This window comes from Mus caroli, chromosome 2 (genome assembly GCF_900094665.2).
Source record: "Mus caroli chromosome 2, CAROLI_EIJ_v1.1, whole genome shotgun sequence".
NCBI classification, from domain to species: Eukaryota; Metazoa; Chordata; class Mammalia; order Rodentia; family Muridae; genus Mus; species Mus caroli.
In genome coordinates, this window is record NC_034571.1 from 28,232,614 (window position 1) to 28,259,105 (window position 26,492).

Genomic DNA, 26,492 nt, shown 5'->3' on the forward strand with positions numbered 1-26,492 from the left:
TCCATATGTAGCCACTGCTACACAACACAATGAAACGGAAAAGGAAATCAGAGGCTTGAGAACTTGTTAAGTGGTTAACGTTTGTTCTTCTTCCAAAGGACCCAGGTTCAGCTCCCAGCATCCCATAGTGGCTCACAACCATCCACAAACTTCTTCCTAGGGGATCAGATGCCCTCTTTAGACCTCTGCAAGCACTAGGCACATACAAAGTACATACACATACATGCAGGCAAAACATTCATACACATGAAATAAAAATACATCTTTAAAAAACGGGGGTGAGAGGCGGGGCGTGGTGGCTCACGCCTTTAATCCCAGCACTTGGGAGACAGAGGCAAGCGGATTTCTGAGTTCGAGGACAGCCTGGTCTACAAAGTGAGTGCCAGGACAGCCAGGGCTATGCAGAGAAACCCTGTCTCGAAAAACAAAAAACAAAACAAAAAATCCGGGGGTGAGGAGGAGAGATAGCTCAGTAGTTAAGAGCACTTGTTCTTGCAGAGGAGCTGGGTTCGATTCCTAGCACTCACAAGACAGTTCACAGATGTTTCTAACTCTAGTTCCAGGATGTACAAGATATACACGATTTACAGATACACATACGTTCTAAACACTCATACACATAAACTAAATCTTTTTTTTTTAAATGGAAAAAACAAAACTTTTTTTTAAGCTGAATTCACCACACATACGCACGCGCGCTCCCTTCACGCCCGCTTGCTCTGGTCCCAGCCCCACGCGGACTCGGGATCTGGGGACAGTGGTGGCATTGGGGAGGTCAGTTGGGATCTGACCGACTGTCGGTCCCCTCTATGCCCCTGCCAGATAAACAGACGGCCGTGGGAACTCAGAATCGCCCCTTCCCGATGCTGGGATCTGGGGACAGGAGCCTACGCTGCCCGGCGCCTCGAAGCACCTGGGAGCCACCGCGGCTCTAGCGATTGCAGATTGGTCGCGGTCCCCGCGGCGTGACCAGCGCGCGAGGCTTGTTCGCCCGCCGCGGCGTCCGCGCTGAGGCCTCCGCACCTCCAGAGGGCGCTCTGCGCGGGAGTGGCCAGCCGCTGGGCCTTCGAAGTGTCCCGGTCCGGTCACCGTCCCGAGCAGCCCGGGAGCTCCGGAGCCCGCCCTACGAGTCCGCTAGTGGCTTTCACGGTTTCGGTTTTCGGGGATTGCGGGGAGGTGAGGGGGAGCCAGCGTGGTGCCCGCCCCGGAAACGACAGTGGAGGAGGGTTGGGCACCCGGGGGAGGGTGGACCGCAGGGATAGCGGCTACTTGCAGAGAGCCTACAGGCTTTGTGGACAGGCGAGGCCACAGGATCAGTTAAGTGGCGTTGGCTATATCTGCGGCGGAAGGGAGTGGAGGGATGAGGGACAACAGAGCGGGGTGGGGGTGTACTGCGGCGGACGGAAGCGTTTCCCATCCAGGGTTCACGGATTTAAGTGACACAATTTAGGGAGAGGACAGCGGAATCCAAAACAGGGAGGTAGGTGCTCGGGAAGCACCAGGAAGTGTAGAGTGACTGACTGGCAGGAGATGGGAGTGGAAAGGTGTGCTCCGATTAGAATGTTGGACCGCCCGAGTTGAAGAGATGGGAGGGAAGATAAAGAACTGAAGGCGTGTCAGTGTGTGTGTGTGTGTGTGTATCCTGTTCTGGCAGCTGACCGGAAGAACTGGAAGCCCCGGGTATAAATGCAGCGTGCTCTTGGCGTGGCTGGGACTGTGTAGCGGTGAAGCTTAGCAGGCGTTATGCTGGGGTGGGTGTTTTGGGAGGGGAGAGATGCTGGATCGTCCCAGAGTGGTGATCTGACCCTACCCACCATACCCACTTCAGCCACCATGTTCAACCCGCAACTCCAGCAGCAGCAACAGTTGCAGCAGCAGCAGCAACAGTTGCAGCAGCAGCTCCAGCAGCAGCAGCTCCAGCAGCAGCAACAACAGATACTGCAGCTCCAACAGCTGCTGCAACAGTCCCCACCACAGGCCTCCTTGTCCATGCCAGTCAGCCGGTGAGTTTCCCACTTCTAGGAGCAGTCTGAGGTCTGACGGCTCAGACCCACATTTTGGAGCCTGGCTCCCTGTAGTTATTTTTTTCCCCAGGGGCATCCTTGTTTGAGTATTAAATGTCATCAGTTTCTACCTTGGAGGGGATCCTCCATCTGCCATTGAGATGGAGAGAATGGAGGTGAGGGACCTCCGGGTAGATGGCTTTCCCAGGACCCCTCTGACACCCTACTCCCATCACACAGGGGCCTCCCCCAGCAGTCATCCCCGCAACAGCTTCTGAGTCTCCAGGGCCTCCACTCGACCTCCCTGCTCAATGGCCCCATGCTGCAAAGAGCTTTGCTCCTACAGCAGTTGCAAGGTATGGCAGTTCCCCGTGGCCCTCAGTTTCTTCCTAACCCATTTATTCTTACCAACACTCACAGCGGCCCTGACAGCATCCTTATAGATGAAGATACCAGGGCTCCCAGGAGATGAAGTCCACAGGCTACTCTGCTAAGTACAGGGTTACCGGGCTATGGTGCTGGCCGTTCCTGCCTCTGCTGATAACCCTAAGGGGAGGCACATCCGTAACCCCCCTCTACAAATGAGGATAGCAACCTGAGGCCCAGAAGAGGGATCATGTGCCCATAGTCAAAACACAGGTAGAAGCTAATTAGACAGCCATCACTTGGCACCCCTACCAGGACCACACCGTGGACAGCCTTTTGGGCTGACTTTCAAAAGATGCGTGGATAATTCGAGAGAGAAGAACCCTACGGCAGGTCACAATATGTACATATGTACACCACCTTTTCTTTTCCCATTTTAAAAGTTATGCTTGTCATAGTGAAAATAATGTATTAAAATAGAAAAACAACAGTGACAGTAAAAAAAACCCACGGGGGCCAGAGAGATGGGTCAGAGGTCATGGGTCAGAGGGCAGGAGTTCTTGCTGCTCTGCAGAGGGCCTGAGTTAGGGTCCATCACCCACACAGGGCAACTCCTGACGCCTGTGACTCCAGCTCCAGGGGATCTACCATCCTTATCTGGCCTCCAAGGGCAGCCTCCAATACAACACGTGAATTAAAATTTAAGATAAATCCTAAAACATAAAGTCATTAAAAACAAACAAACAAACAAACCCAAGCGGTAGGAAGACATTCCCTCATTTCCGGGAGAAAGTCAGCACCCTGTCATTATAGTTCTTTCCATTTTTTTTTTTTTTTTTTCTAGGAAGAAGCTTGGGAAGTTGAGTGTGATTATACGATTAATACCAAAAAGAGGCCATGTCTTGTTTTTCTTTTCTTTTCTTTTTTGCAGTGCTAGAGTTTTTGTTTGTTTGTTTGAGACAGTGCCTCGCTCTATATCCCTGGCTGGCTTAGAATTCACTGTGTAGACCAAGCTGGCCTTGAACTTATAGAGATCTGTCTGCCTCTAGTGATGGGATTAAAAGTATGCACTGGTATGTTTGGTCTTGCTTTGAGAAAAGGTCTCACTCTGTAGCCCAGGCTATCCTGGAACTTAGTATGTAAGCCAGGGTGGTCTTGAACTCAAAACAGTCTTCCTACCTCATCTCGCAAGGGCTGGGATTACAGGCATGGGCTGCCGCACCCAGCCAGTGTTCTGGTTCAATCCAGGTTTGTTGTGATAGCTTTTAGTTTCTCACTGGAGGGGCGTGTGCCCTTATGAGAACCTCAGTTATCCATTTCTCCCCTCACCCCCCTTCTCTATCCTTAACCCTAAACCCCACTGGGATGAACTGACATCTGAGACTCTTCTCACAGTAGATCCCCAGCACTGAGTGACTGAGTCGGGGATGGATGTCTGATGGCTTTTGATAAGTATTGCCAAATTACTTTCCTAAGGACTGGACCAGTTTGCAATGCCACCAGCCACGTATGACGGTGCCAGCCTCACCATGCCTACGGCAACACTGGGTACTCCATGCTTTTTTACCTATGCCTCTGTGACTGTGTGTGTGCGCGGATCGTTTACTAAGTTGGTTTGCAAAGGCTAACGCTGCGTTGTGAGTGTCTTCATTCCCATTTCCACGTGCTCGTGCATATACCAAGCATTCACATGTCATTTTTGTGACTTGTCTGTGTCCTTTGTCAGTCTCTGCTTGAGGGCTTCCCATCTTCCGCCTTACTGTTTCTGGGAGCTGGATGGCTCTCTGGGATGGTGTGTATGTCTTTGCCGTACCTTTTTATCAGATACACTAATTCATGACTTTGAATCTTCATTTGACAGACAAGGGGAGGGAGAACTGGCTTGCTCAAGGTGCCAGAGGTAGTCTGGACTTGAATTCATCTTTCAGCACAACTGACCTATGCCTTTAAGCCTGTGCTGCCCTCCCCTGCATTGCCCCTGAATCTGGGCATGAATGCCAACTCTCTTTCATGCTGTGGGCCTTCCCTGGGAAAAAGAGCTGAGTCAGAGGAGATGTAGCAGGAAATAAGAGGGTTGGTCCTGGGATAGAGGTCTCTGGAGATACAGATATCAGGGAAGGCCTCCTGAACGGAAGATAGGGAAGATTTAAAGGGAGGCGGAAGGATGCTGGGAATTAGTGGAACACAACAGCTTCCACGGAAGGTTCAAAGGCCCAGAAATGGGGTGCTCAGAGGTCTGCCCAATGACATGTTCCTAGAGGGCAACTTGGGGCACGTGAAGTGGGTGGGGCTAGACCTTGCCCTAAAAAGAACAAGGAACTGTAGGAGGCTTTGGGCTGGGATGAGGTCAGAATGTAGCTTTAAAGAGGTCCCATTTGCTGCAGTTCTGAGGAGGGATGGCGTGTTTTCCAGAGAGGGAGAGCCTGCTTGGAAATGCATGTGGGTGCTAGAGTTGTGAGGACCTGGCGATGCCTGGGGTGTGGAGGACAGAGCTAGCCAAGCTACCTCTCTGTTTTGTGTCTGTGTTGATAGCTGCATCTCCCTGCTACCTGGCAGGGTTGACACAGTGAAAGGGTGCCTTGCTCAGTGCCAGAGCCTTCCCTCTCATTGGTGAAGAGAAGCCAGTGGGGGACACGGTACTTACCAGTGGCTTGCTGGTCCTCCTGTGGCCCTGTGCTGGCTCTCACATACCTGAGGGCCCACAGCATGTCTGAGGGCTGGGGCAGCTCACGTGCCCAGATGGAGCAGAAAACCTACCCTAAGTCCTTCCTCACTTGTGCCCACAGTGGATCTTACTCTGGCTTTACCTCTGCTTCCCTGGATAAGAGGGTCCCCTCAGACATTATCTCTGATATTCCCCTGGTATTTGGAGCACTGAACCCCTGATATTACCTTGACCATTCAATCATGGTGTGACCTCTCTTCTCACCTCTTCCCCACAGGCAACCTCCGTGCTTACAACGTGACAGCCCCAAGCCTAGCAGCTCCCAACCTTACACCACCCCAGATGGTCACCCCAAATCTGCAGCAGTTCTTTCCCCAGGCTACTCGCCAGTCCCTGCTGGGGCCTCCTCCTGTTGGGGTCCCAATAAACCCTTCTCAGCTCAACCACTCAGGGAGGAACACCCAGAAACAGGCCAGAACCCCCTCTTCCACCAACCCCAATCGCAAGGTGAGTAGTGCTTTGAGTGGAACAGTTCAGCAGGAGCGAGTGGAGGGGTACCCCAGTGTCAGCCCAGCTCCACCGGCTTGGGCTTGCCCTGGCCTTTGGCCTTTGGGCAGGTCATGCTCTGTCTTTGTGCCTCAGTGTCTATAAAATGAAAGTGCCTAACATCTATCATCTCCTGAACTTCAGGTATCTTTATGGTCTCAATGTGGCTGTCCTGGAACTCACTTTGTAGACCAGGCTGGCCTCGAACTCAGAAATCCGCTTGCTTCTGCCTCCTGAGTGCTGGGATTAAAGGAGTGCGCCACCACGTCCGGCTTACAAGTTTTTTTTATTACTTTATTATTATCATTTATTTTTACATGTGCTGAGGTGAGCATGTGGAGGTCAGAGGACAACTGTATGCATCTCTTTTCTCTTTCTACCACATGGGTTCTAGGAACAGAACTTGACGCCAGACGCTTTCACTTGCCAAGCCAGCTCAATGGCTTTAATGCTATTCTCTTTACATCAGCAATGTCTGATAGAAATAAAACAAGTCATATATCGGACTTAAACTTTTGGATAGCCACATTAAAAAGATAAAAAGGTCAAGATATAATGATTAACATCCATAATCCCAACACTTGAGAGGTTAGGGGTGGAAGATGGTGGCACCTTCTAGAACATCCTGAACTATGTATGTAGAAAGAACTTCAGGCTTTAAAAATAAAATGAGAAAGAACAGATAAGGTTCATCTTACCGCCAGGTAAAGTCAAGTACACTTCTAATCCCAGCACTCTGGAGGATGGTACAGGAGGCTCAGAGATCCAAGGTCATCTTCATTTACACAGCTCTAGGCCAGCCATTCCAAAACAGTTGAACAAAAAATGAATATAATACAATGAAACATATTTTAGTTAATCTAGTATTTAGAAAAAAATACCATTTTGACCTGTATTAAAAAAAAAAAAATAAGACGGGCAGTGGTGGTGCACACCTTTAGTCCCAGTACTGAGGAGGCACAGGCAAGTGGAACTCTGAGTCAATCTTTAAGATCTCTGATACCCTCCTTTCCTTGATGATTGATTGATGTTTCTTCCTTTGCTTGTTTGTTAAGAGACAAGGTCTTTTCTTTTTCTTTTTTTTAAAAAAAGATTTATTATTTATTTATTTATTTTGTGTATGTGAGTACACTACAGCTGTACAGATGGTTGTGAGCCTTCATGTGGTTGTTGGAAATTGAATTTTTAGGACCTCTGCTCACTCCGGTGGGTCCCGCTCACTCTGGTCAACTCCGCTCAACTCTGCTCACTCTGGCCCAAAGATTTTTATTTATTATTATACATAAGTACACTGTAGCTGTCAGACACAGCAGAAGCGGACTTCAAGTCTCATTACGGGTGGTTGTGAGCCACCATGTGGTTGCTGGGATTTGAACTCAGGACCTTTGGAAGAGTAGTCAGTGCTCTTACCGACTGATCCATCTCACCAGCCCAAGAGACAAGGTCTTATCTCCCAAATTTCAAATACCTCTGTGCCCCTACATTGCCCAGCCTGATCTCAAATTTCTGAGCTCAAGTGATCCTCCTGCCTCAGCCTCTCAAGTTCCTAAAAATACCCATATATTTCATCATGCCCCATTTTGTCCTTAAAAAACAAAAACAAAAACAAAAAATCCACTAAGTCTAATCTATCACCTAATATCGTAATCACACTTTGATATCTAATATGTCACTTAAGCGTCTCTCTTAATTGAGACTCCGTTTCAAGTGTTTACCTGAGGCTAATGGTCATCACATGGGGCAGGCAGCTTTGAATGTCACTTTTAAGGCACAAGGCTGTGGCTCTGTGGTAGAGCACAGGCTTGGGGTACTGGAGGCTCTGGGTTCTGCAGGATATAAGGAAACATTAAATCACCGCCTAAACATTTCAACACTGTGAAATCCTCATCCAGGAACAAAAGCAGAGGGCCGGAGGGTTACAGCATTACAGCTGTGTCTAAAAAACCCAGCATCGCTGGCCAGTGGTGGCGCACACCTTTAATCCCAGCACTCGGGAGGCAGAGGCAGGCGGTCTAGAGTTCGAGGCCAGCCTGGTCTACAGAGTGAGTTCCAGGACAGCCAGGGCTACACAGAGAAACCCTGTCTTGAACACCCCCCCCCCCCCAAAAAAAAATGGTTTCTAAAAAGAAGCAGGATTCTTCTTCTCAGACGGTGCCTCTGGAAGACAGGGAAGACCCCACAGAGGGGTCTGAGGAAGCCACGGAGCTCCAGATGGACACAACTGAAGGTGAGAAACAAGGGCGGCTGCCCTTCACAAGGGACATCAGGGCAGGGAAGATCTTGGTGGCAAGTAAGCCAGGGTCATCTCCTGGAGCTGTGTTTCCTCATCTGCCACCATTGCAGACCAAGATTCACTAGTCGGTCCAGATAGCATGCTGAGTGAGCCCCAAGTGCCTGAACCTGAGCCCTTTGAGGCATTGGAACCACCAGCCAAGAGGTGCAGGAGGTGAGTGATGCTGGCCCCGTGCTGGGGCTCAGCCTATAAAGTTAGGCCTTGGCCTCCACTTGGGAGAGGGTCACATTCATCCCTAGATCTACCTGGGATGAGCCACCTGGAGGCCAAGCTGGACAGCCAGGAGGAAGGGGTCCTTGCAGAGTGCAAGAGGTGGGGCTGGGTTTATAGGGCTAATTAAAATCAGGTTGCAATTTGGAGGTGGAGAATCACTACATTTATTTAGGTGAAGCAGGCCCGGATAGCTTTAGATCTTCCCATATCCCAAATTGTAAGTAGAATTGGGATTAGGAACTGGATCAAAGGCCTCTGGGAAGATAGAGCTTTGGTCTTCTTGGATTTGCTGGTTTGTTTTCATTTTTGAAACAATCTTGGCTGACCTAGAACTCACTATGTAGACCAGGCTGGCCTCAACTCTTCAGAAGAGATCCGCCTGTCTCTTCCTCCCTAGGGGATCAAAGGCATAGACCACCACAACTGGCTTTTTGCTTATCTTTGGATCTTTGCTAGCTCAGAGGAGTCCACTGAGAAAGGCCCTACAGGGCAGCCACAAGCAAGGGTCCAGCCTCAGACCCAGATGACAGCACCAAAGCAGACACAGACCCCGGATCGGCTGCCTGAGCCACCAGAAGTCCAAATGCTGCCGCGTATCCAGCCACAGGCACTGCAGATCCAGACCCAGCCAAAGCTGCTGAGGCAGGCACAGACACAGACCTCTCCAGAGCACTTAGCACCACAGCAGGATCAGGTAGAGCCACAGGTACCATCACAGCCCCCATGGCAGTTGCAGCCACGGGAGACAGACCCACCGAAGCAAGCTCAGGCACAGACTCAGCCTCAGCCCCTCTGGCAGGTGCAGTCACAGAAGCAGGCCCAGACACAGGTATCCACCCAAGCACAGTCACAGGAGCAGACATCAGAGAAGACCCAGGACCAGCCTCAGACTGGGCCACAGGGGTCAGTACCCCCACCAGAACAAGCGTCAGTTCCAGCCTGTGCCACGGAACCACAGCTATCATCTAACGCTGCGGAAGCTGGGAGTGGTGAGTGTGAACTCCCGGCCCGATCCAGGTCTGCCAAACCCTTCTTTGTCTGATCTGGCATTGTTTAGTCTTGACTGAGGGGTGGGCCTGGCATACAGCTCTGGGACCATCCCCGTCTTGGATTCAGGTTAATATCTGGACAGAGAAGCCAGCTCTTGGATCCAGATCTATCTGGACCCCAAATGGTAGACTCTGTGGGAAAGGAACGTATATGTCATTTCAGACCCAGACAAGGCCTTGCCAGAACCAGTAAGCGCCCAGAGCAGTGAAGAAAAGAGCCGGGAGGCGTCAGCTGGTGGCCTGGATTTGGGAGAATGTGAAAAGAGAGCGGGAGAGATGCTGGGGGTGCGTACACATAGGAGGGCCCGAGAGCCTGGCAGCAGCATGGGCTCTGCTTGTCCAGGCTACCTTAGGATCCTTCTTAAGATCTTGATGTGCTTTTGGTGGCAAAGGTCCCTTCTGGTCCTGGCCAACTCCACACTAGAGCTGCCAGTCCTTCTCCTAGCCATGTCATTTCACTACCTTTGTAAAACCCTCCTTGTGGGACTCAGGCAGGTCCCAACGCTACATTATAACAAAACTTCAAGTCAACCTCTTTTCTTCCTTTGGTCTTAGTTTCCCCATCACATGAGTGATGACATTAGAATTAACCAGAGCCAGGTCAGGAGCGGTGCCATACATCTTTAATTCAGTCCCTAGAGAGGTGGAGGCAGGCTGATCTCTTCTAGCTTCAGGCCAGCCTGGTCTACATACTGAGACATATATATTGGATCTAGGTTCAAATCCTGGCTATCGTATTCTCTGTTTAGGTTTGGGCAGTCACATAACCTAACCTAACCTAGAGGGTAGAAATTGTGTCTCTGTGTCTGCTGTAGATGTGGGGGGCTGGGAGCTCCCTGAAGGTCACCATCCTGCAGAGTAGCAACAGCCGGGCTTTCAACACCACACCCCTCACATCTGGACCTCGCCCTGGGGACTCTACCTCTGCCACCCCTGCCATTGCCAGCACACCCTCCAAGCAAAGCCTCCAGTTCTTCTGCTACATCTGCAAGGCCAGCAGCAGCAGCCAGCAGGTACTCAGGGCAGAGGAGGAGGGCTGGGACCTTTGGCTTTGCCTTTTCTACACTGCCCCTTGGCCATACACCTGTATAGGCGTATTTCCTGATCAGCTGGTAGAACAGGTTTTTAGGATCTAGGAAAACCTGGTTCAGATCTGCTGTGACTGGCCATCAGGGTCTCCAGAAGTAAATCCCACCCTTGGGTTTTTTCCTCTTGTGTTCAAAGAGGCCAGCCAGGAGCTTACCCCCGCTGTGCGTCTTAGGACACAGCACTTGACATTGAAGTTCTGCGCCCAGTTCTGGCCCAAGCAAGTGCAGCATTACTAGTAATAGTAGTTACTTAGGAGGCTGAGGCAGGAGGGCAACATGGTCAACTTAGTGATAGCCTATCTCAAAATAAAAATATATATATAAAAGAAAGAGAGAAAGAAAGAAAGAGAGAGAGAGAGAGAGAGAGAGAGAGAGAAGGAAGAAAAGAAAAGAAAAGAAAAGAAAAGAAAAGAAAAGAAAAGAAAAGAAAAGAAAAGAAAAGAAAAAAGAAAAGAAGCAAGCAAGCTGGGATATAGCTCAGCCACTGCTTAACCCATGAGAGGCAGAGTTAAATAAATAAATAGGTAGATAGATAGCAGTCTTGACTGGGGAGACCAATTACTCTCGGTGCCTGGGGGTTCAAAACAAGATCCTGTGAGCACACGAGTTTCCCATTAACCTGGGCAATAGAGCAAAAACTCAGTATCCAGCCGGGCGGTGGTGGCGCACGCCTTTAATCCCAGGGCTCAGGAGGCAGAGGCAGGCGGATTTCTGAGTTCGAGGCCAGCTTGGTCTACAAAGTGAGTGCCAGGACAGCCAGGGCTATACAGAGAAACCCTGTCTCGAAAAACCAAAAAAAGGAAGAAAAAAAAAAAAAAAGAACTCAGTATCTGTCTTTAAACTTAAAAATGATTTCTTTGCTTTGGCCCCATGTCTACGCACCACATGGGTCTGAAGCCCACAGAGGCCAGATGAAGGCACAGGATCTCCTGCATCTGGAGTTAGGTGGCTGTGAGCCGCCATGTGGGTGTTGAGAGTTGAACCCAGAGCCTCAGGAAGAGTAGCCAGTGTTCTTAACCTCTCAGTTTCTGTTTTCTTTTTTTTTTTTTTTTAAGATTTATTTATTTTTATTATATGTAAGCACACTGCAGCTGTCTTCAGACACTCCAGAAGAGGACGCCAGATCTCGTTAGGGATGGTTGTGAGCCACCATGTGGTTGCTGGGATTTGAACCTCGGACCTTCGGAAGAGCAGTCGGGTGCTCTTACCCACTGAGCCATCTCACCAGCCCCTGTTTTCTTTTTTTAATTGAAGATTTATTTATTATATATAAGTACACTGTTGCCATTGCTGTCTTCAGACACACCAGAAGAGGGCATCAGATCTCATTACAAATGGGTGTGAGTCACCATGTGGTTGCTGGGATTTGAACTCAGGACCTCTGGAAGAGCAGTCAGTGCNCTAAACCNCNGNGCCNTCNCNCCNNCCCCCCCCCCCCCCCCCCAGTTTCTTCTAATGATCTTGTATTATTACCAGTAGCCATTGTTACCTCTGTGACTGTGGTCCTCGTCTGAGCAAGGCCACTTAGAGCCTTGCTCCTTATCAGAGAAGCACTCTCAGAAATGGATATGCATTTCCTCAATGCCTCAGTTTACCTTCCCTGCCATGGCCTACATTGAGCTGTGTAAAATAATGCCAGTTGTGGTGGTACATGCTGGTAGGACATGCGGGAGAAAGCGAGTCAGGAGGATCAGAGACCCAGGGTGGCCGTGACATTGGGAGTTGTCCTTCCCTTGGCTGTGGCTCATGACTGCTTCTGGTGCATTCCTGCTGCAGGAGTTCCAGGATCACATGTCAGAGGCTCAGCACCAACAGCGGCTTGGGGAAATGCAACACTCGAGCCAGACCTGCCTGCTGTCCCTGCTGCCCATGCCTCGGGACATCCTGGAGAAAGAAGCAGAGTAAGTAGGGGCTGGCAGAGGCTCATGTGGGTCAGGCAGCGTCCCAGGCCAGGCCCTGAATAGACTGGCTGGCTGGGAGGTCAACCAGCTGTGCATACCATTAACTCCAATTTTGATCATCAGTTTCTCCTGCCTGTAAAATGTCTTGGTGAGGGGTGTAGTGACAGTCCCCTAAGGTCCCTTCCAGGTAAGAACAGTGTGACATTCCTATGGAAGAGAGGGGAGCTGTAATACAGAGAGACCTACCCCCACTGATCTGTGTGCTAGCCCCAACCAGAGAGGCACAGTGGTAAGGACCAGGTCATCTTGTGGCCCTGGGTGAGACCTTCCCTGAATCTATCCATTGTCACAGGGGATGTGGTTGGTCTGAAATGTCTACCCAGAATCTGGAACTAGCACCTGGTGTGAGAAGGCTTGGTGGGAAGCTGTAGGTCCCAGTGGGGTGTCCCAAGCCTGCAGGGCTGGAAAGAGTCATTGGAGAGTGTCAAGCTGAGACTTGTTGGGCCCTGGGAGACAAGGGCTGTCTCCTGGGGGAGCTGCCTCAGGTGGTTGCTAGAGCTCCCAGCTTTCCAGGGGGATCCAGGAACCTGGATAACTTCGGAAGCCTCACAGTTGCAGAGTATCAGCAACAAAGCCAGATGTGATCCCGGCACTTGGGAGGCTGAGACAGGGCACAAGAGTCTAAGGCCACTTATACAGTGAGACCTTCTATGAGCTGACTTATTCAGAATGACAGTAAACCCAGATGAAGACAAATGAAACCCCTTCTCAGGCGGCACTGTTGTACGAGTCCGTGATGGGGGAGGTTCCACTGAGGGCAAGGACAGGGACTCTTGGCTGCTCTGTGATTCACCTGGCTCCGTCTGTTAGCTCCCACTTATAGAAGAGTCAGGAATCGCTACTCTGTCCTTTGTGTTTTTGATGCTCTGACTAGGACCCTGGCCCCTCATATACCCTAGCTTCTGAAGTGCAGCACCCTTCCCTTCTGGAGCACTCTAGGAGAATATAGCATCACCCGCTGCTTGCTTTTATTGCCGTCAGAGATCCTCCGCCCAAACGCTGGTGCAACACCTGCCAGGTGTACTACGTGGGAGACCTGATCCAGCACCGCAGGACACAGGAGCACAAGGTACGAGAGTCACTCATGCTGTGAGGGTCCTCACATGGGACACATCCTAGCTGGGGGTGGGGAGGGAGGTCTATCTTTGTCTCCATGTGACTGCCACTTATGAGACTTCTGGTGAGTCAGTCATGTTCCTCTCTGGGCTTTCCTGTGCCCATCTGTTCAGTGTAGGCACCTGCTCACCCTGCTATTTAGCCCCTAGCTCATTGGGGAGTCTTTGGCGGCTGTCCTCCTCTTATTCTGTCTCTGTTGCCACCCGCCATCCCACATAGTGAAGAGAAGTGGTTTTGCATGTCCCACTGCCGGGGCGGAGCAGAGCTGGGCCTGGGGGTTTGAGAGGTGAGGTCTCATTGAGCCACTGAGAGGGTGGCTTGTATCTAGGCGTGCTCCAGTGCACCACGTGGCCTCCCTGCCTTTCCCCAGGTTGCCAAACAATCCCTGAGGCCCTTCTGCACCATATGCAACCGTTACTTCAGGACCCCTCGAAAGTTTGTGGAGCACGTGAAGTCCCAGGGACACAAGGACAAGGCCCAAGAGGTAACCCTAGTTACCTCAGTTCAGCATGAAGTCTCCCGATAAGATCATAGAGCAGCTGGGGGGCGGGGTAAGAGCCCTCAGGGGTGTATGCTAGCTGCCCACAGCTGGCCTAAGCTCCTCACGCATTCCTCGGGCAGCTGAAGACACTTGAAAAGGAGACAGGCAGCCCAGATGAGGACCACTTCATCACTGTGGACGCCGTCGGTTGCTTTGAGAGTGGTCAAGAAGAGGACGAGGATGACGATGAGGAAGAAGAAGAAGAGATTGAGGCTGAGGAGGAATTCTGCAAGCAGGTGTGTGGGGTGGGCTGTTGGTGGCTACTGGAGCCCAGACACCATGCTGGCACTTAATAGGCACCAACACAACGCAGTTATGGGCTGTGTCGTGACCATGGAAATAAGCACAGAGGGACAGGTGAAACATGCAAGGGCCTGAAAGGCTGGCCAGGATAGCCACTGTGGGGAAGAGGGAGGGCAGAGAACAGTGTTGAGACAGGCACACAAGGCGTGTACAGCAGACGGACGGTCCATGGTCCTGCGAGGCTTTATCTAAGAGTTTCATGCTGCTTCTGGACAAACTAAGAGAAATGCAGGTAGACTGGGGGCGGGGAGGGCGAGGGCAGAGGGCTAGGAATTATAGTCCAGTGCTTGCCTATGCATATGCAAAGCCCTGGATTCAACCCCGGGACCCTCGGGAGGTGGGGTCATAGAGGCTCCAGCAGGAAGGAGGTTGAAGCAGGACTGAGCTCTGTCAAGTGTGATGAAGACCCTGTATCAGAAACAAAATAAAGGCTGGAGAGATGACCAGGTGGTGACAGCATGTGCTTCTATGGGACCTGGGTTCAATTCCCCACACCCCTCTCAGGTTGCTCATAACTGCCTGTACCTCCGCTTCCTGGAGATTGGACGCCTCAGGTACCCATGCCCCCACACACTCAAACATCAAAATAACACAGCCCAAGAAAAGAAGGGTTTATTTTAGTTTGGGGGAAGGAAACCCACAGAGCATATGTCGGAAGGACATACGGGAGGCAGGATCTTCCCACCTGCGAGCTGAGGGGATGAACGGCTGTGCTCTGGAGACTTCGGGTGGGCTGTCTCCAGGTGGGACCAGAGGCCCCATATCTCAGCCTTTACTCCCTCTCCAGGTGAAGCCAAGAGAAACATCCTCAGAGCAATGGAAGGGCTCCGAGACGTACAGCCCCAACACAGCCTATGGTAAGACCCCAGGCTAAGCCCCCATTCTCAGCCACATCATCCCAGACAGGCACCCCGACACCTCTGTTCCCACCCAGAGCCAGTGTGATGCCCAGCCGGTGAGGGGGGCCTTAGGTGTGCAGACCCTGCTGTCGTCTGTCCCCAGGTGAGGATTTCCTGGTACCAGTGATGGGCTATGTCTGCCAAATCTGTCACAAGTTCTACGACAGCAATTCAGAATTGCGGCTTTCTCACTGCAAGTCCCTGGCCCACTTTGAGAACCTGCAGGTGAGTGGTCGTCTGACTGCTCTGCCCAGGGCCAAAGCCTCTGTCCAAGCCAGCAGCAATTTGTTGTTGAATCAAGCCAGTTCTCAAGCATACTCCCACAGAAGGGAGAGACTTGAACTTGGCTTTTCATGGTGTGTGTGTGTATGTGTGTGTGTATGTGTCTGTGTATGTGTGTATGTGTGTATGTTGGGGCCTGGGGTTGGGAGTACTCCAGAGCCTAGGGAGGCTAAGAGCTTCACACAGGGTCACACAGCAGATCCATACTGTTTTGGCCCAAGTTGGGAAGCAGCTGATGGCCAGGAGTGCACTAGGCTATGCCTAACTTTGAAAATTTTTGTATCCAGAAATACAAAGCCAAGAACCCCAGCCCTCCTCCTACCCGGCCTGTGAGCCGCAAGTGTGCCATCAACGCCCGCAATGCCCTGACTGCACTGTTCACCTCTAGCCACCAGCCCAGCCCCCAGGACACAGTGAAAATGCCCAGCAAGGTGAAGCCTGGATCCCCCGGACTCCCTCCTCCCCTTCGGCGCTCAACACGCCTCAAAACCTGAGAGAGGGAGCTCTGGCCACTCAGCCTGACTAAGGCCCAGTCTGCTAATGCTTCCTAGGTATCTGTGTGGAAATCTTCAAGCGGTTGGTGTTTTTACTCAAAATCCAATAAAGAGTCAGTAGTTTGGCTATGCAGTCCCCACCAGCACTGTGTCGGGGGTGGGGGTGGGGCACCCAGTCTCTCCAGACACAGTATGGTGAAGGACCAGGGAAGCCAAAATCAGGCTCCCTGAGATGGACTACCAGGCATGTCCCCTCTCTGAGCCTCAGTTTCCCTCTTAGTATATCAGGGCTGGGACAGCAGCTTGGGAGAAAATCCTTATGGCTGGTGACCCTAGCAGATGGCCTTGTTCTTACCCTCAGGTTAGAGATGAATAGAGGCCTTAGCAGGATCTTGTGACTTGCCAAAACTGGAAGACTGGCTAACAGCCAGCCTCTAACCAGCTGCACCTCACAAAAACCAGAGCCAGGCATGGAGTTAGTATTAGGGTATCCCTGCCACTGAGGTTCAGCTCTTGGTTCACCAAGAGGGCAAAGCCCTCCCAACCCAGAGACAGCAGCAGTGAGGGGCCATCCTTAGCCCTGCTGGAGGTAAAGAGCCTGGCTCTGCCAGTGCCAGCTGGGAGAGGAAGGCACTGAGGTTTACCGTCAAATCCTAGGGGGTGGTTCCGGTGGCGAAAGGCCCTAGTGCCCAGGGAGTCTGACTGTATCTCAGTCACACAGTGTGCCTGCATCAGCTGGGAAGCAGCTGCCAGAGCAACACACCAGCTAGCCTGATCTCACCCACACCCTTGGAAATGAAAGGTGGCTCAGAGCCCCATTACATGGCCCATGGGTCATGGTCTCTGTTCCATTGCCCTCCAGTGGCTACTAGGGTCCTCATCTGGGCACAAAGAAGAAGGGGGCAGTGGTGTGGGAGACATCTTTAATTCGGACTCTCAGTCTGGATGGAGGGGAGAGAGACAGACAAGTGGGAGAACTGTAGGATTGCACCTGACTCCAGGAAGGGTGATGGGCAGTGAATGGGGACTGGTCCAGGCTGGTAGACCCACTAGGATCCGGAGGCCAGTGCCCGAGATGGTGTCTAAGCCAAGTAGTATCTACCCAGGCCAGAACATGGCCTAGAGAGGTGAGGGTAGGGCCTGGATGGGGGCTCCCGGCACCTAGGGGCTGGCATCGCCAGGGGCCTCCCCAAGCTGTTGCTGGAATTCCAGGCGCGTCTGCCGGTTGGACTCCAGCAGCTCCTGGAGGCGGGCATGGAGGTGATCATTCTTCTCCTCCAGGTGGTCCAGACAGGAGTTGATCTGATCCAACATGGAGTTGATGGCAGCATACTCTGGGAGGAAGGGGAAAAGACAGAGGGAAGGTCTTGTGTCTCCTCAGGGCTGACAGACACAGCACAAAGCCCTCTGCCCCTCACATCAGCATTGTCTGTCTCAGGCCCTTTGAATAGACCGATGGCCCTGCCTGGGAGGCACTGGGTGGCACTCCTGTCCTTCCCTCTGGGATGAACACCACTTATTTCAATTTAGCTATCACCAAGGGGAGCCTCCCCTGTCGGCACTGCATCAGGCCTCTCTCCTGGTTCTCCATCCTCTCCCTCTCCTCAGCTCTCCTTCAGGAATCACTGCTGTGGTCACTCGGGTGCTGGTCTGTGCTCGCCCCATACTCACACTCAACTATAAAGCTGTGGGAGAGGTGACAGGTCTTGCGTTCTCTGCTGTCTCCCCAGCGCCCTCGATGACACAAATAAGTACTTACTGAATGAATGAGTGAAAGCATGAATGAATGAAGCTCTGGCTTTCCAGTCCCTGCTTTTGCTCCACTGTCTACATCTAGAGTCCATCGGCCCCAACAACCCTTCAAGGACCGGATCAGAATACCTCCTCCTCCAAGAAGTCTTCCCCGGTCTCCTTCCTCTACAGCTTCTTTGACCTGCCTCTTGGCAATGCTGTGTCCCCTTAGGACCCAAGGTCTGGGTCCATGCCCACTGCGGGACCCACTTCCGAGCCAGCCCATGACTCAGAAACACTCAGCTGCCAACTTGGGAACAAAGGGAAGTAGTTGGTGGATTTAAGGAAGAGACCCAGGGAAGGCGACGGGGGCGTGAGTGTAAATGTGCTGCCTCTTGGCAATGGTTCTCATGACCCCGAAAGGGTGTCCTTCACAGAGGCTAGAGCCTCTGAAGGCTGCTAGATCTTAAAGTCCATCTTCATGGCATTTGGTGACAGGGCCAAAACTCAGACTTGGAGGTCACAGATCTGAGTGCCAGATCTGCTCTAGCCCAGCCACTCCTTAGAATGGTGTAGGAGACTCTGAGGGTTCCAGCACACTGAGAACTCAGTCAGGGTCTGGCCACGGCAGGTACTTAGTGGACAGCTGTTCCGATCCATCCTTTGCATGCCGTGGGAGGCTAGCAGAAGGGCCAGGAGAGGTCTGCAGGCTCCACCTATGTCCAGGGTACTTCCTGGCTAATGCTCTTGTCCTGGGACAGCCTCCTCCCCACCATCTCAATGTCACTCAGAGTTATGCCACCTCCTCACTAAATTCCCTTATGCTCACCATGGCTGCCAGCAGTCACTGTTCCCCAACACTAGTGACCCACCACCTACCTCCAGGTGGATGGCAACCTTTATTAAAGAGCAGAACCCAGGTGCTGAAAATATTCTGAGACTGTTGTGACAATGGCTATACTGTGAATATATGAAACTGTACATTTTAAATGGTACAACCAACAGTGTGACCTACAGCTTAATAAAGTTTTTATAACAAAGCAAAAGCATACCCCATCCTTATTGCACAGTAAAGTCCTGCCTGGTCTCTAGGTAAGGCACCAGACTTGACTACACTCAGACAAAACAAAACAAAAACAAAAACCCGCTTTCAGAAGGAAATTGTACTCTGGAATCTCACCATTTCTATCCCATTTCCCCTTAAATCCCTCTACACCTCAATACAGAAGACACCAATGTGCCCAATATTGCTGATGGGAAAACTGAGGTTCAAACGTGCAAAAGCAGTATGTGGGCTGATGAGTCCCCTGAGGTCCTTCTGCAGTGCCTTGCACCCAAGCACTGTAAGCAGGTCACACCAGCAAAGCCAGGTGGCTGGGGTGCTGACTCAGCATAGTGGGGCGCCCACCCGGCCAACACCTCCTGCAGAGCCATGCAGGACCCGCCCCCTCTTCAGCGAGGAAAGTGTCTGAAGCAAATCCCAAACCCACAAGCGTCTCTGAAGCTGCCTCAGTTTCCCCATTCGACAGCAGGGCTGGATAGCGACAGTTCTCCAGCACTGCAGCGCTCCGTTCGCTATTGCTCACCATCGCCTCCGAGGTGGCTGTGGGGACAACTCCAGAGCCACTCAGGCAGAGTGAGACATCTCCTTAGTCCCTCCCACGCCCCACATCCCCGCCCGATTCCAGATCCTCCGACAGCACTCCCGGCAACGCAAAGGTCGCCTCAGCAACACCACTCCATCCCAGGTCACCTGCTTCCCCGAAGCTGTCATTCTCTCCTTCCGTGCCCGCATCCACCGGCATGCCTAGGTCCCCGTTGGGGCCCGACATTGCGGGCTCGGGCGCCGCAGAGGCCACGCGAAGATGGAACTCGGCGATCGTCGCGCGGAAAGCCGGCGCTGGGCGGAAGGTGCGAGCAGCTGATGGAGCACCGGGCCGGAAGCGTGGACCGCAGCGGCGCACCGGGGCCCGCCCTGAGCCCCGCCCAAAGCCCAGCCCGTAGGCCCCCGCGCAACCACGCCCTTAAACTCCGCCCCCTTCTTGCTTGGGCGCTCTATCACTCTCACAAACATGACTCCGCCCCGTCCGCTCTCAGGCTCCTCCTCCTCTCGCGTCCGAGCCCCGCCCCTCTCAGGGCCGCAGTGACCCGCTGTCAGCGGAGCGTGAGGACGCGCCCAAGGTCGGGCAGTGGAGACCCTGGCCCGCTAGTGCTTGGGATGTGTATGAGGCTCCATCCTGCTGCTTCCGCCCCTCTACGCGTTCGGAATCAGCACCTCTCCTCCCCAGTCACCAGGAATCAGCCTTCTTCCCATCTCCCCTTGGTGCTGCCGAAATGACCCACCAACCCCTGTCCTATCTTAGCCAATCTTGTCCTCATCTCTTCTCTTAGGACTCTCAACGGCTACACTTTTCGGGTGAGACCAGATTCCAGCTCAGGACAGTAGATGTAAAGCCAATCGGTTTGATTCACACCAATAAATATGACATGGGCTGGGAAAGGAGTGGGAAGTGTGTGTCAGGTTCCCAGTACAGAAAAGGCTTAGTGTACTTTGCTGTAGGTGCTCCTGGGGGCCGTGGAAGGTGGCACTCCATCATGGAAAGCTTCATGATACAGACCTCCAGTGGTCACATCCCCTGACTCCATGCACACTGGGAGGGGAAAAGAAACCTGTACAGAGTCAACGTCCAGTTGTGGATTGACCCAGAGGAGCAATACAGGATCCAGCCCTGTGTCAGGGTGGTGTCTCAGGAACGCTCAGAGACCACCATGGCATCATGGCACAGTGACTATTCCAGAGTGCAGCCTGGTCTCAGCATACAGGCTTTAGTAAAGCTGGGTGAGGAAAGGAAGTGGATTCTTCCTCTAATCCCAGAAGGAACACAGCCCCGTGGACACCATGAAACTGATGCGAGCGTGGGCATCTGGAAGTGGAAGAGAGTACACGTGAGCTTCTGCAACTGGTATATGCTGCAACTTGTTACAGTGCCAATGGGAAGCTCATGTCTGCATTAGCCAGGAAGAGGGAAGAAAGCCCTATCTGTGCCAGGAGAGTTTGAAGAGCTCAACAGCAGTAAGAGGCTATGGGAAGCTGACTTCCTTGGTCCAACAGAAGAAACTGGATCTAGGCTAGAAAGATAGCTCAGCAATTAAGAGCACGCAGTGCGCTGAGCCCCAGTTCAATCTCCAGCATCCACATCAGCAGTTCATCCCCACCTGTAGTACCGGTTCCGGGGAAATCCATTTGTCTCTGGCCTCCTCAGGCACTTAACATATGTGCGTATACTTATATGCAGACAGACAGGAAAAAAACAATAAATAAATAAACAAAGCTGGAGAGTTGGCTCGGCAGTTAGGAGCACTGTTCTAAAGGCTCTGGGTTCAATTTCCGGCACCCATATGGGGGCTCATAACTGTGTGCTACTTCAGTTTCAGGTGGCCGGACTCTTTCTCCTGGCCTCTATAAGAACTGCGTATATATGGTTTGCACACATACAAAGGAAGGCAAAACATCCATATGAATAAAAATAAATAAATAGAAATCTGGGGGTTGTGGCACACAGCATTTGGGAAGCAGAGTCCAGCAGATCTCTATGAGTTCCAGGCCACTCTGTTCTATGTTCAGAGTTCCAGACCAGTCAGGGATACATAATAGCAGGACTCTGACTCAAAAGAAAGGAAGAAGTAAGATCCACTGCTCAGATTGGAGCCCAAGAGTGAAGTATGTAGGGTGTAGCTTCTTTTCCTGGCTGGTCTTTAACCTAGATCTTAGATCTACCTCTCAGCCTGAGACCTTCCTGGCTCTAGATGGAGTCTCCATCCTTCACTGACAGCTCCCTGACAGGACTGAGATGGGATTGCCCTCCACCTGGGCACACCCTTCTCAACCAAGATGAAGAGGGCAGCATGTGTGTGTGAGGTGAGAAGGCTGGGCTCATTTGGAACCCCAGGGGTCCTGGCATGGAGGAAGGAAATTGGAGGGCTTTCCTGTGGTTGACATGGAGGGGCCACAGCTGTCACCAGTGGGTGTGGCACCTTGTCAAGTATAACACAGGCCTAATCACTATCCACATCTGTGCATCCTCCTGCCTGGCTACAGACCCCCAGAAATCCCAGGATCCAGACCAGTTGGGCATGGCCGCACCTCATAGCCCCTACAGGCTCTTCTAATGTCTCCATCCTAGAGGGGCTATAGCTTTGGGGCCTGTTGCAGGTGGCGAGGTAGCCCTCAGAGGCAAGGGCATGGCATGAGCCCAGGACTTAACTAGGGGTACCAAGCCAAAACAGCAGTGAGGGCAGTATTGTTCTGTATGGGAGGGACTTGGGGCAGTTGATAGCCGAAGCAAGAGACCTTGAAGTTCTGGGGCCTTCTCTTCCCTGAGCCTTCTCTCTGTGGCCCTATCACCGCACTGGAATGCTACCGGTGTGAGTCAACCCTTTGCCCTCCCCTCTTTTTTTAAAGATTTTTTTTTCAAATTTGTGGGTTTGTCTTTATATTTCTTTTTTTTTTTTTAAGATTTTATTTATTATATGTAAGTACACTGTAGCTGTCTTCAGACACACCAGAAGAGGGCGCCAGATCTTGTTATGGATGGTTGTGAGGCCACCATGTGGTTGCTGGGATTTGAACTCTGGACCTTCGGAAGAGCAGTCGGGTGCTCTTACCCACTGAGCCATCTCACCAGCCCTAAAGATTTATTTATTATTATACATAAGTACACTGTAGCTGAACTTCAGATGTGCCAGAAAAGGGCACCAGATTTCATTACAGATAGTTGTGAGCCACCATGTGGTTGCTGGGATTTGAACTTAGGACTTTCGGAAGAGCAGTCAGTGCTCTTAAGTGCTGAGCTATCTCTCCAGCCTCTCCCTTTGCTCTTTTGCCCTTCATTGTTATGGGCATTGTTATGGGATTAAGCAGCACAGACCCTGAGAAGTGGGGGCATGTATTTATTCAGCAGAAAGGGAGTGCCATTGGTGGCGTTAAGACAGGTGGATGGGGAGTGCTGGCCAAATAAGAAGAGGCTCCAGATGTTCCTTGGTATGGTGGCTGGTGGGGCAGCCAGGTGGCTCTCTGGCAACAGGAAAGATGGAGTGGCAGACAGACAGGCAGCACCTGAACCATTGGGTCTCTGCGCATCCCAGTCAGCCACGCTCACCACCCGTTCAGTTGTCAATGCATTGGTCTGTAGGAAAGAAAGCTCATCAGAACAGAGCAGAGGGAGACATGTGGGTGATCTTGGCTGCCTGGGCCTTTTTTGATGGTTAGGGCAGCAGAGCGACCTCTGTGGAGCTGACAGTGTGAAAGAGAGGCATCAAGGGCTGCTGTGAGGGAGTGGTGGCTACCTAAGTGCAAGTGTACCCCGGCTTTCTGCCGGTTTCCCCTCTGAGCCTTGGTAGCTTCTCACTGGATGGCTCTGTGTAGCCCGGACGGAGTCTTCTACCCAAGTCACTTGAAAGCAAAATGTCTCTCGAGCTATGGGATGGGGAGAGGCCCAGGACCAGGCCCAAGGTTCAGGGTTTGGAGAGGAACTAGCCCTTGGAAGAGGTGGGAGGCTTGGGGTGACAAGAATGAGGAAGCTTGGACAGGAATCTGGAATCCTCATCTGGGCAAGTCCTGACTGAGATCGCTGAGGACTTGATAGACCCTGAGGTGTCACAGAGTCTCCCAGACCTCAGAGTGGATCCCGATGGCTAGAGCAGGGGATTAAGTCTTTCCTTCCCCTGGCAGGTCAGTACCAGCTTGAACAGTCCCCACACCCCTTCCCTGTCTCCCCAACTGGCCATTACCGGTGGGGACAGAGAAAATGATGTTGTCGTCCTTGAGGCCCAGAGACTTGGCAAAGCGGATGAAACGTTCCTTCAGTTCAGGGGACAGCTCCTTGGTTCTTCCTGCAACCAAGATTGCCAGAGAGCAGCCACAGGTCACTCCATAAGTTTGACTGGACTAGCAAACAAACCCTCCCTCAGACTTGTTATCTGTGGAGGTCTGCAGAAGACCACTCCTTGAAGGGGGCTGAAGCTGATACTGGGGATCCCAACTCTACGTGTAACCTGAAGTTGAGTCCCTAAGGGTCAGGCAAGAACTCACCATACAGGGTAATTTTGAAGTATTGCTTGTTTTCAGAAGTCTTTCGGAAAAATACCATGGCGAACTGGTTGTAGTCCGTGGTGGCCACTTGCACATTGTAGCTCTGTATCTGAGGATACCCTAAGGGCGTGGAGAACAAGGGATGGGTTCTGTCTGCCCAAGCTAAGAGTTCTCCCCAGCTTTCAGAGTGGATTTCCTCCTAATAAAATATGGGTGGAGGGACAAGGACCCCACTGGATTCAGGACTCACTGTGCATATTTCCCAGAGTGAACTGGCCAGCCCTGGAGCTTGGAACAAATGTTCTGATCCAGTAGCGACAGCCCTGGTCCTGGTCCCTGTGGGAGAGAAATGAGAGTGAACAGGGATATGACATAGGCTGGGATGTCCTTTGGACTAGAGCAAGTGGGACTAGCATTCTGATGTCACCCACCCCTGTTCCTCCAACCCATAATAGCCTGCCACCAAACCTGGCAGGAGCCCCCGCCCACCCATCTTAGATGCACCTAGGCCTTTTGAGTCTGCCCTGCCTGGTCCTGCTAAGACCTTTCTCCCCGTTCTTTCTCTGCTCCCTCTCTATGGCCTCTCTTGGTTAATCCTGAGCAGCCAGCCTACTACAAGCTAAGCACTATGCCCCCAAGCCTTTAACCAAATGTGAAATTTCCCTAAATCCCGTTCAATCCCCTGCCACGAATAGCTGAGCCCCACCAAACCTGCCATTCACCTGCCCTTTGCTCCTCAGATATTTTGCTCCAACTCCAGCCCACCCATCTGCCAGAGGCAGTTATCATATGCAGGTGGTGGCCCTGGCTCTCCTCTGCAGGCCCAACCCTCCATCCACCCCACACACCTCCCCCACTGGCTGCCTACCCTCTCCTTCACTATTCTTTCCACTCTCCCTTGCTCCAATGAAGCCATGATTCTCCTTGCAGAAGCCCCTGACCAAGCCTTGGCACAGGGCGAGATGCCCCGGGGCTATTCCATTCACACAGAGGAGTAACCAGTGTTCCTAACCGCAGAGCCTTCTCCCCAGCCCTTCCACCTAAACTTTGAGACAAGGTGAGCTCAATGATTGGATTACATTGGCTGCCCAGCAAGTCCTAGGGCTTCTGACCCCTCCTCCCCAGGGCTAGGTACCACACCCGGCTCCTCCATGCTTATTCCCAAGGACCGAACTCAGAATCTCCTGTGTACGTGGCATGCACTCGAAGGACTGAGTCATCTCCCTAACTTCTCCCTCTTGTTTTCTATGGCTTGTGTGTCCTTCTCCCTTTGCCAGAAGTCAGGAATGGGAGAAGAAAAGAGCAAGAAACGACCCAGTTCTGGGCTGTAACAGGGCTTCACCTGACCAGGATGGAGGTGACATTGTAGCTTTTGTTCTCTTGTAGCTCATAGATGGTGCTGTACATCGTAAATTGGCCTTCTTTTTCTTTCTGGACCGCATTGCCTGCCAGGCCCACAACGTACCACCTGCCCCGGAACTGCAAGAAACGAGAGATAGAGCCAGGGATGGCCTTGCAGGCTGTTCCTCCTGCTCTGTTCCTCTGGGTACCTTCAGGCACCCCAGCTGGAGGGCAGCAGAGCCCCAGACTCAGTCTGTCTAGAGATACTAGCAGGAGTTAGCCTCTTCCAAAGCTAGACAAGATCCTAGATGGAGTTAACCCTGAGTTAGCAGGATGGTGTGGTTTGGGGCAAGGGGTTACTGTCAGAGTGGCTATCTGAGCTGCATGAGATGTGGCATCCCCTAGGACACAGAATGATCATGCGTGGAAGCCTGGACACTGTCGTCCCAGAATCCTAGCCATCCTACCCAGTGCTGCCCGTGAAACCTTTGGCTTCTCCTCCCATCTGCCCAGTTTCCCCAGCCCCTCCTGCAGCAGCCCTTCAGGGTCCTACCTGATCGCTCCGGAAGTCTGGCTGCAGGGGGACAGTGAGCAGAGATGGGGCAGGGATCAAGTTCTGAGTTGAGTCCTGGGCCTGGCTCTGCAGGACCCCAAGCAGGGCAAGGCCCAGACACACGACACTCAGGGCCATGGTCTCCGCAGCTACTAGGTCTGATGTGTGCTGGAGGAGGAAGAGCAGAGAGTGAGAAGGACTCCCCAGCGGGCTCTTTATGGGCCTACCTGGCTGCCAGCCCCCCTGTTGGGTGGGGCAGTCCATCCTTTACCAAGTCCAGGAAGCCATGAAGTAATTGCCAGTACATCCTGTTGAAATACTTGGCAAGATTTCTGTCCCTCTCTCCCCCAGGTCGGAACTGTGCAAGGTTGAGCAACAGGAAGGGCTGCAGGGGACAGAGGGGGACTGGAGGGACATTCCCAGGGCTTTGGATTCTGGCAGGCACAAGGGCACTGCTTGTGGGTCAACAGCTCAGATCTGGACAGCCTCTCTACTCCCATAACCCTCTAGGAGCCCTAGAGGGTCAGAAACAAGATAGTGAGTATAGTGCAGGCTTCCCTCCGCCCCCAACCCCCTGCCTCCCACCCCGCACCCACACCTGCTGTAAACCAAAGCCATCTGAACACCAGACCCTGTGCAGCCTCCTTGTCTGGGGAAGGGTGAGAAAGCTGAGAGTGAATGTTCTAGACAGGGAAGAACGGGACACCCTGTTCTGAGCCTGCCAAGCTCAGCCTTGGTCCTGGCACAGGGTGAGGCATCCAAAAGATTATCCTGGACGTGTCCAATACCTTGAGCTCCTTCACTTTCCCATGACCCCACTGCCATTTACAGGAACAGACAGGGCAGCAGCTGAACTCTCGGGGACTCACCCTCTCCTGTGCCACATAGTCCTTAGATGTGGCTGCTTTCAATTCTTTTTTTTTTTTTTTTTTTTTTTTTTTTTTTTTTTTTTTTTTT

The 26,492-nt window shown here is 52.2% G+C and overlaps 3 protein-coding genes across 10 annotated transcripts in view; 1 reads left to right on the forward strand and 2 right to left on the reverse strand.

The window, feature by feature from the left end:
* Positions 1-1,073: 1,073 nt before the first annotated feature.
* On the forward strand, positions 1,074-15,946 carry Ciz1 (CDKN1A interacting zinc finger protein 1). 7 transcript variants are annotated; one of them, XM_021153054.2, is made up of 18 exons: positions 1,186-1,480; positions 1,829-2,003; positions 2,244-2,359; positions 3,846-3,917; positions 5,312-5,541; positions 7,714-7,807; positions 7,924-8,026; positions 8,543-8,792; positions 8,886-9,075; positions 9,299-9,420; positions 9,951-10,148; positions 12,000-12,124; positions 13,166-13,253; positions 13,671-13,784; positions 13,922-14,077; positions 14,932-15,001; positions 15,147-15,268; positions 15,613-15,946. In XM_021153054.2, exons 2-18 carry the CDS (start codon positions 1,834-1,836, stop codon positions 15,817-15,819), a joined length of 2,427 nt encoding a protein of 808 aa, XP_021008713.1. In that variant the 5' UTR covers positions 1,186-1,480; positions 1,829-1,833; the 3' UTR covers positions 15,820-15,946. The 7 variants fall into 7 exon arrangements, with proteins under 7 accessions (XP_021008689.1, XP_021008704.1, XP_021008713.1 ...); XM_021153061.2 differs by having other exon boundaries at positions 1,187-1,480; positions 8,543-8,780; XM_021153030.2 differs by lacking the exon at positions 1,186-1,480 and adding an exon at positions 1,074-1,176 and having other exon boundaries at positions 8,543-9,075.
* Positions 15,947-16,721: 775 nt separating this feature from the next.
* Positions 16,722-19,528, reverse strand: C2H9orf16 (chromosome 2 C9orf16 homolog). The gene is made up of 2 exons (XM_021156273.2): positions 19,304-19,528; positions 16,722-17,153 (listed from the first exon to the last, which is right to left on the reverse strand). The coding sequence occupies exons 1-2, from the start codon at positions 19,380-19,382 to the stop codon at positions 16,981-16,983; spliced, it is 252 nt and encodes an 83-aa protein (XP_021011932.1). The 5' UTR covers positions 19,383-19,528; the 3' UTR covers positions 16,722-16,980.
* A 2,959-nt stretch (positions 19,529-22,487) lies between these two features.
* The window catches only part of Lcn2 (lipocalin 2), an 11,065-nt gene continuing 7,060 nt past the window's right edge, over positions 22,488-26,492 (reverse strand). The window contains exons 1-7 of one of the 2 annotated variants that reach the window (XM_029474629.1): positions 25,807-25,873; positions 25,536-25,703; positions 24,984-25,120; positions 23,892-23,977; positions 23,642-23,761; positions 23,341-23,442; positions 22,488-22,736 (exon numbers count right to left, since the gene is read on the reverse strand). In XM_029474629.1, coding sequence (XP_029330489.1) covers positions 22,717-22,736; positions 23,341-23,442; positions 23,642-23,761; positions 23,892-23,977; positions 24,984-25,120; positions 25,536-25,703; positions 25,807-25,842 — 669 coding nt within the window. In that variant the 5' untranslated portion in view covers positions 25,843-25,873 and the 3' untranslated portion in view covers positions 22,488-22,716. Of the gene's footprint in view, positions 22,737-23,340; positions 23,443-23,641; positions 23,762-23,891; positions 23,978-24,983; positions 25,121-25,535; positions 25,704-25,806; positions 25,874-26,492 lie in introns of those variants that run through there. The other variant, XM_021156628.2, reaches the window with a different exon arrangement.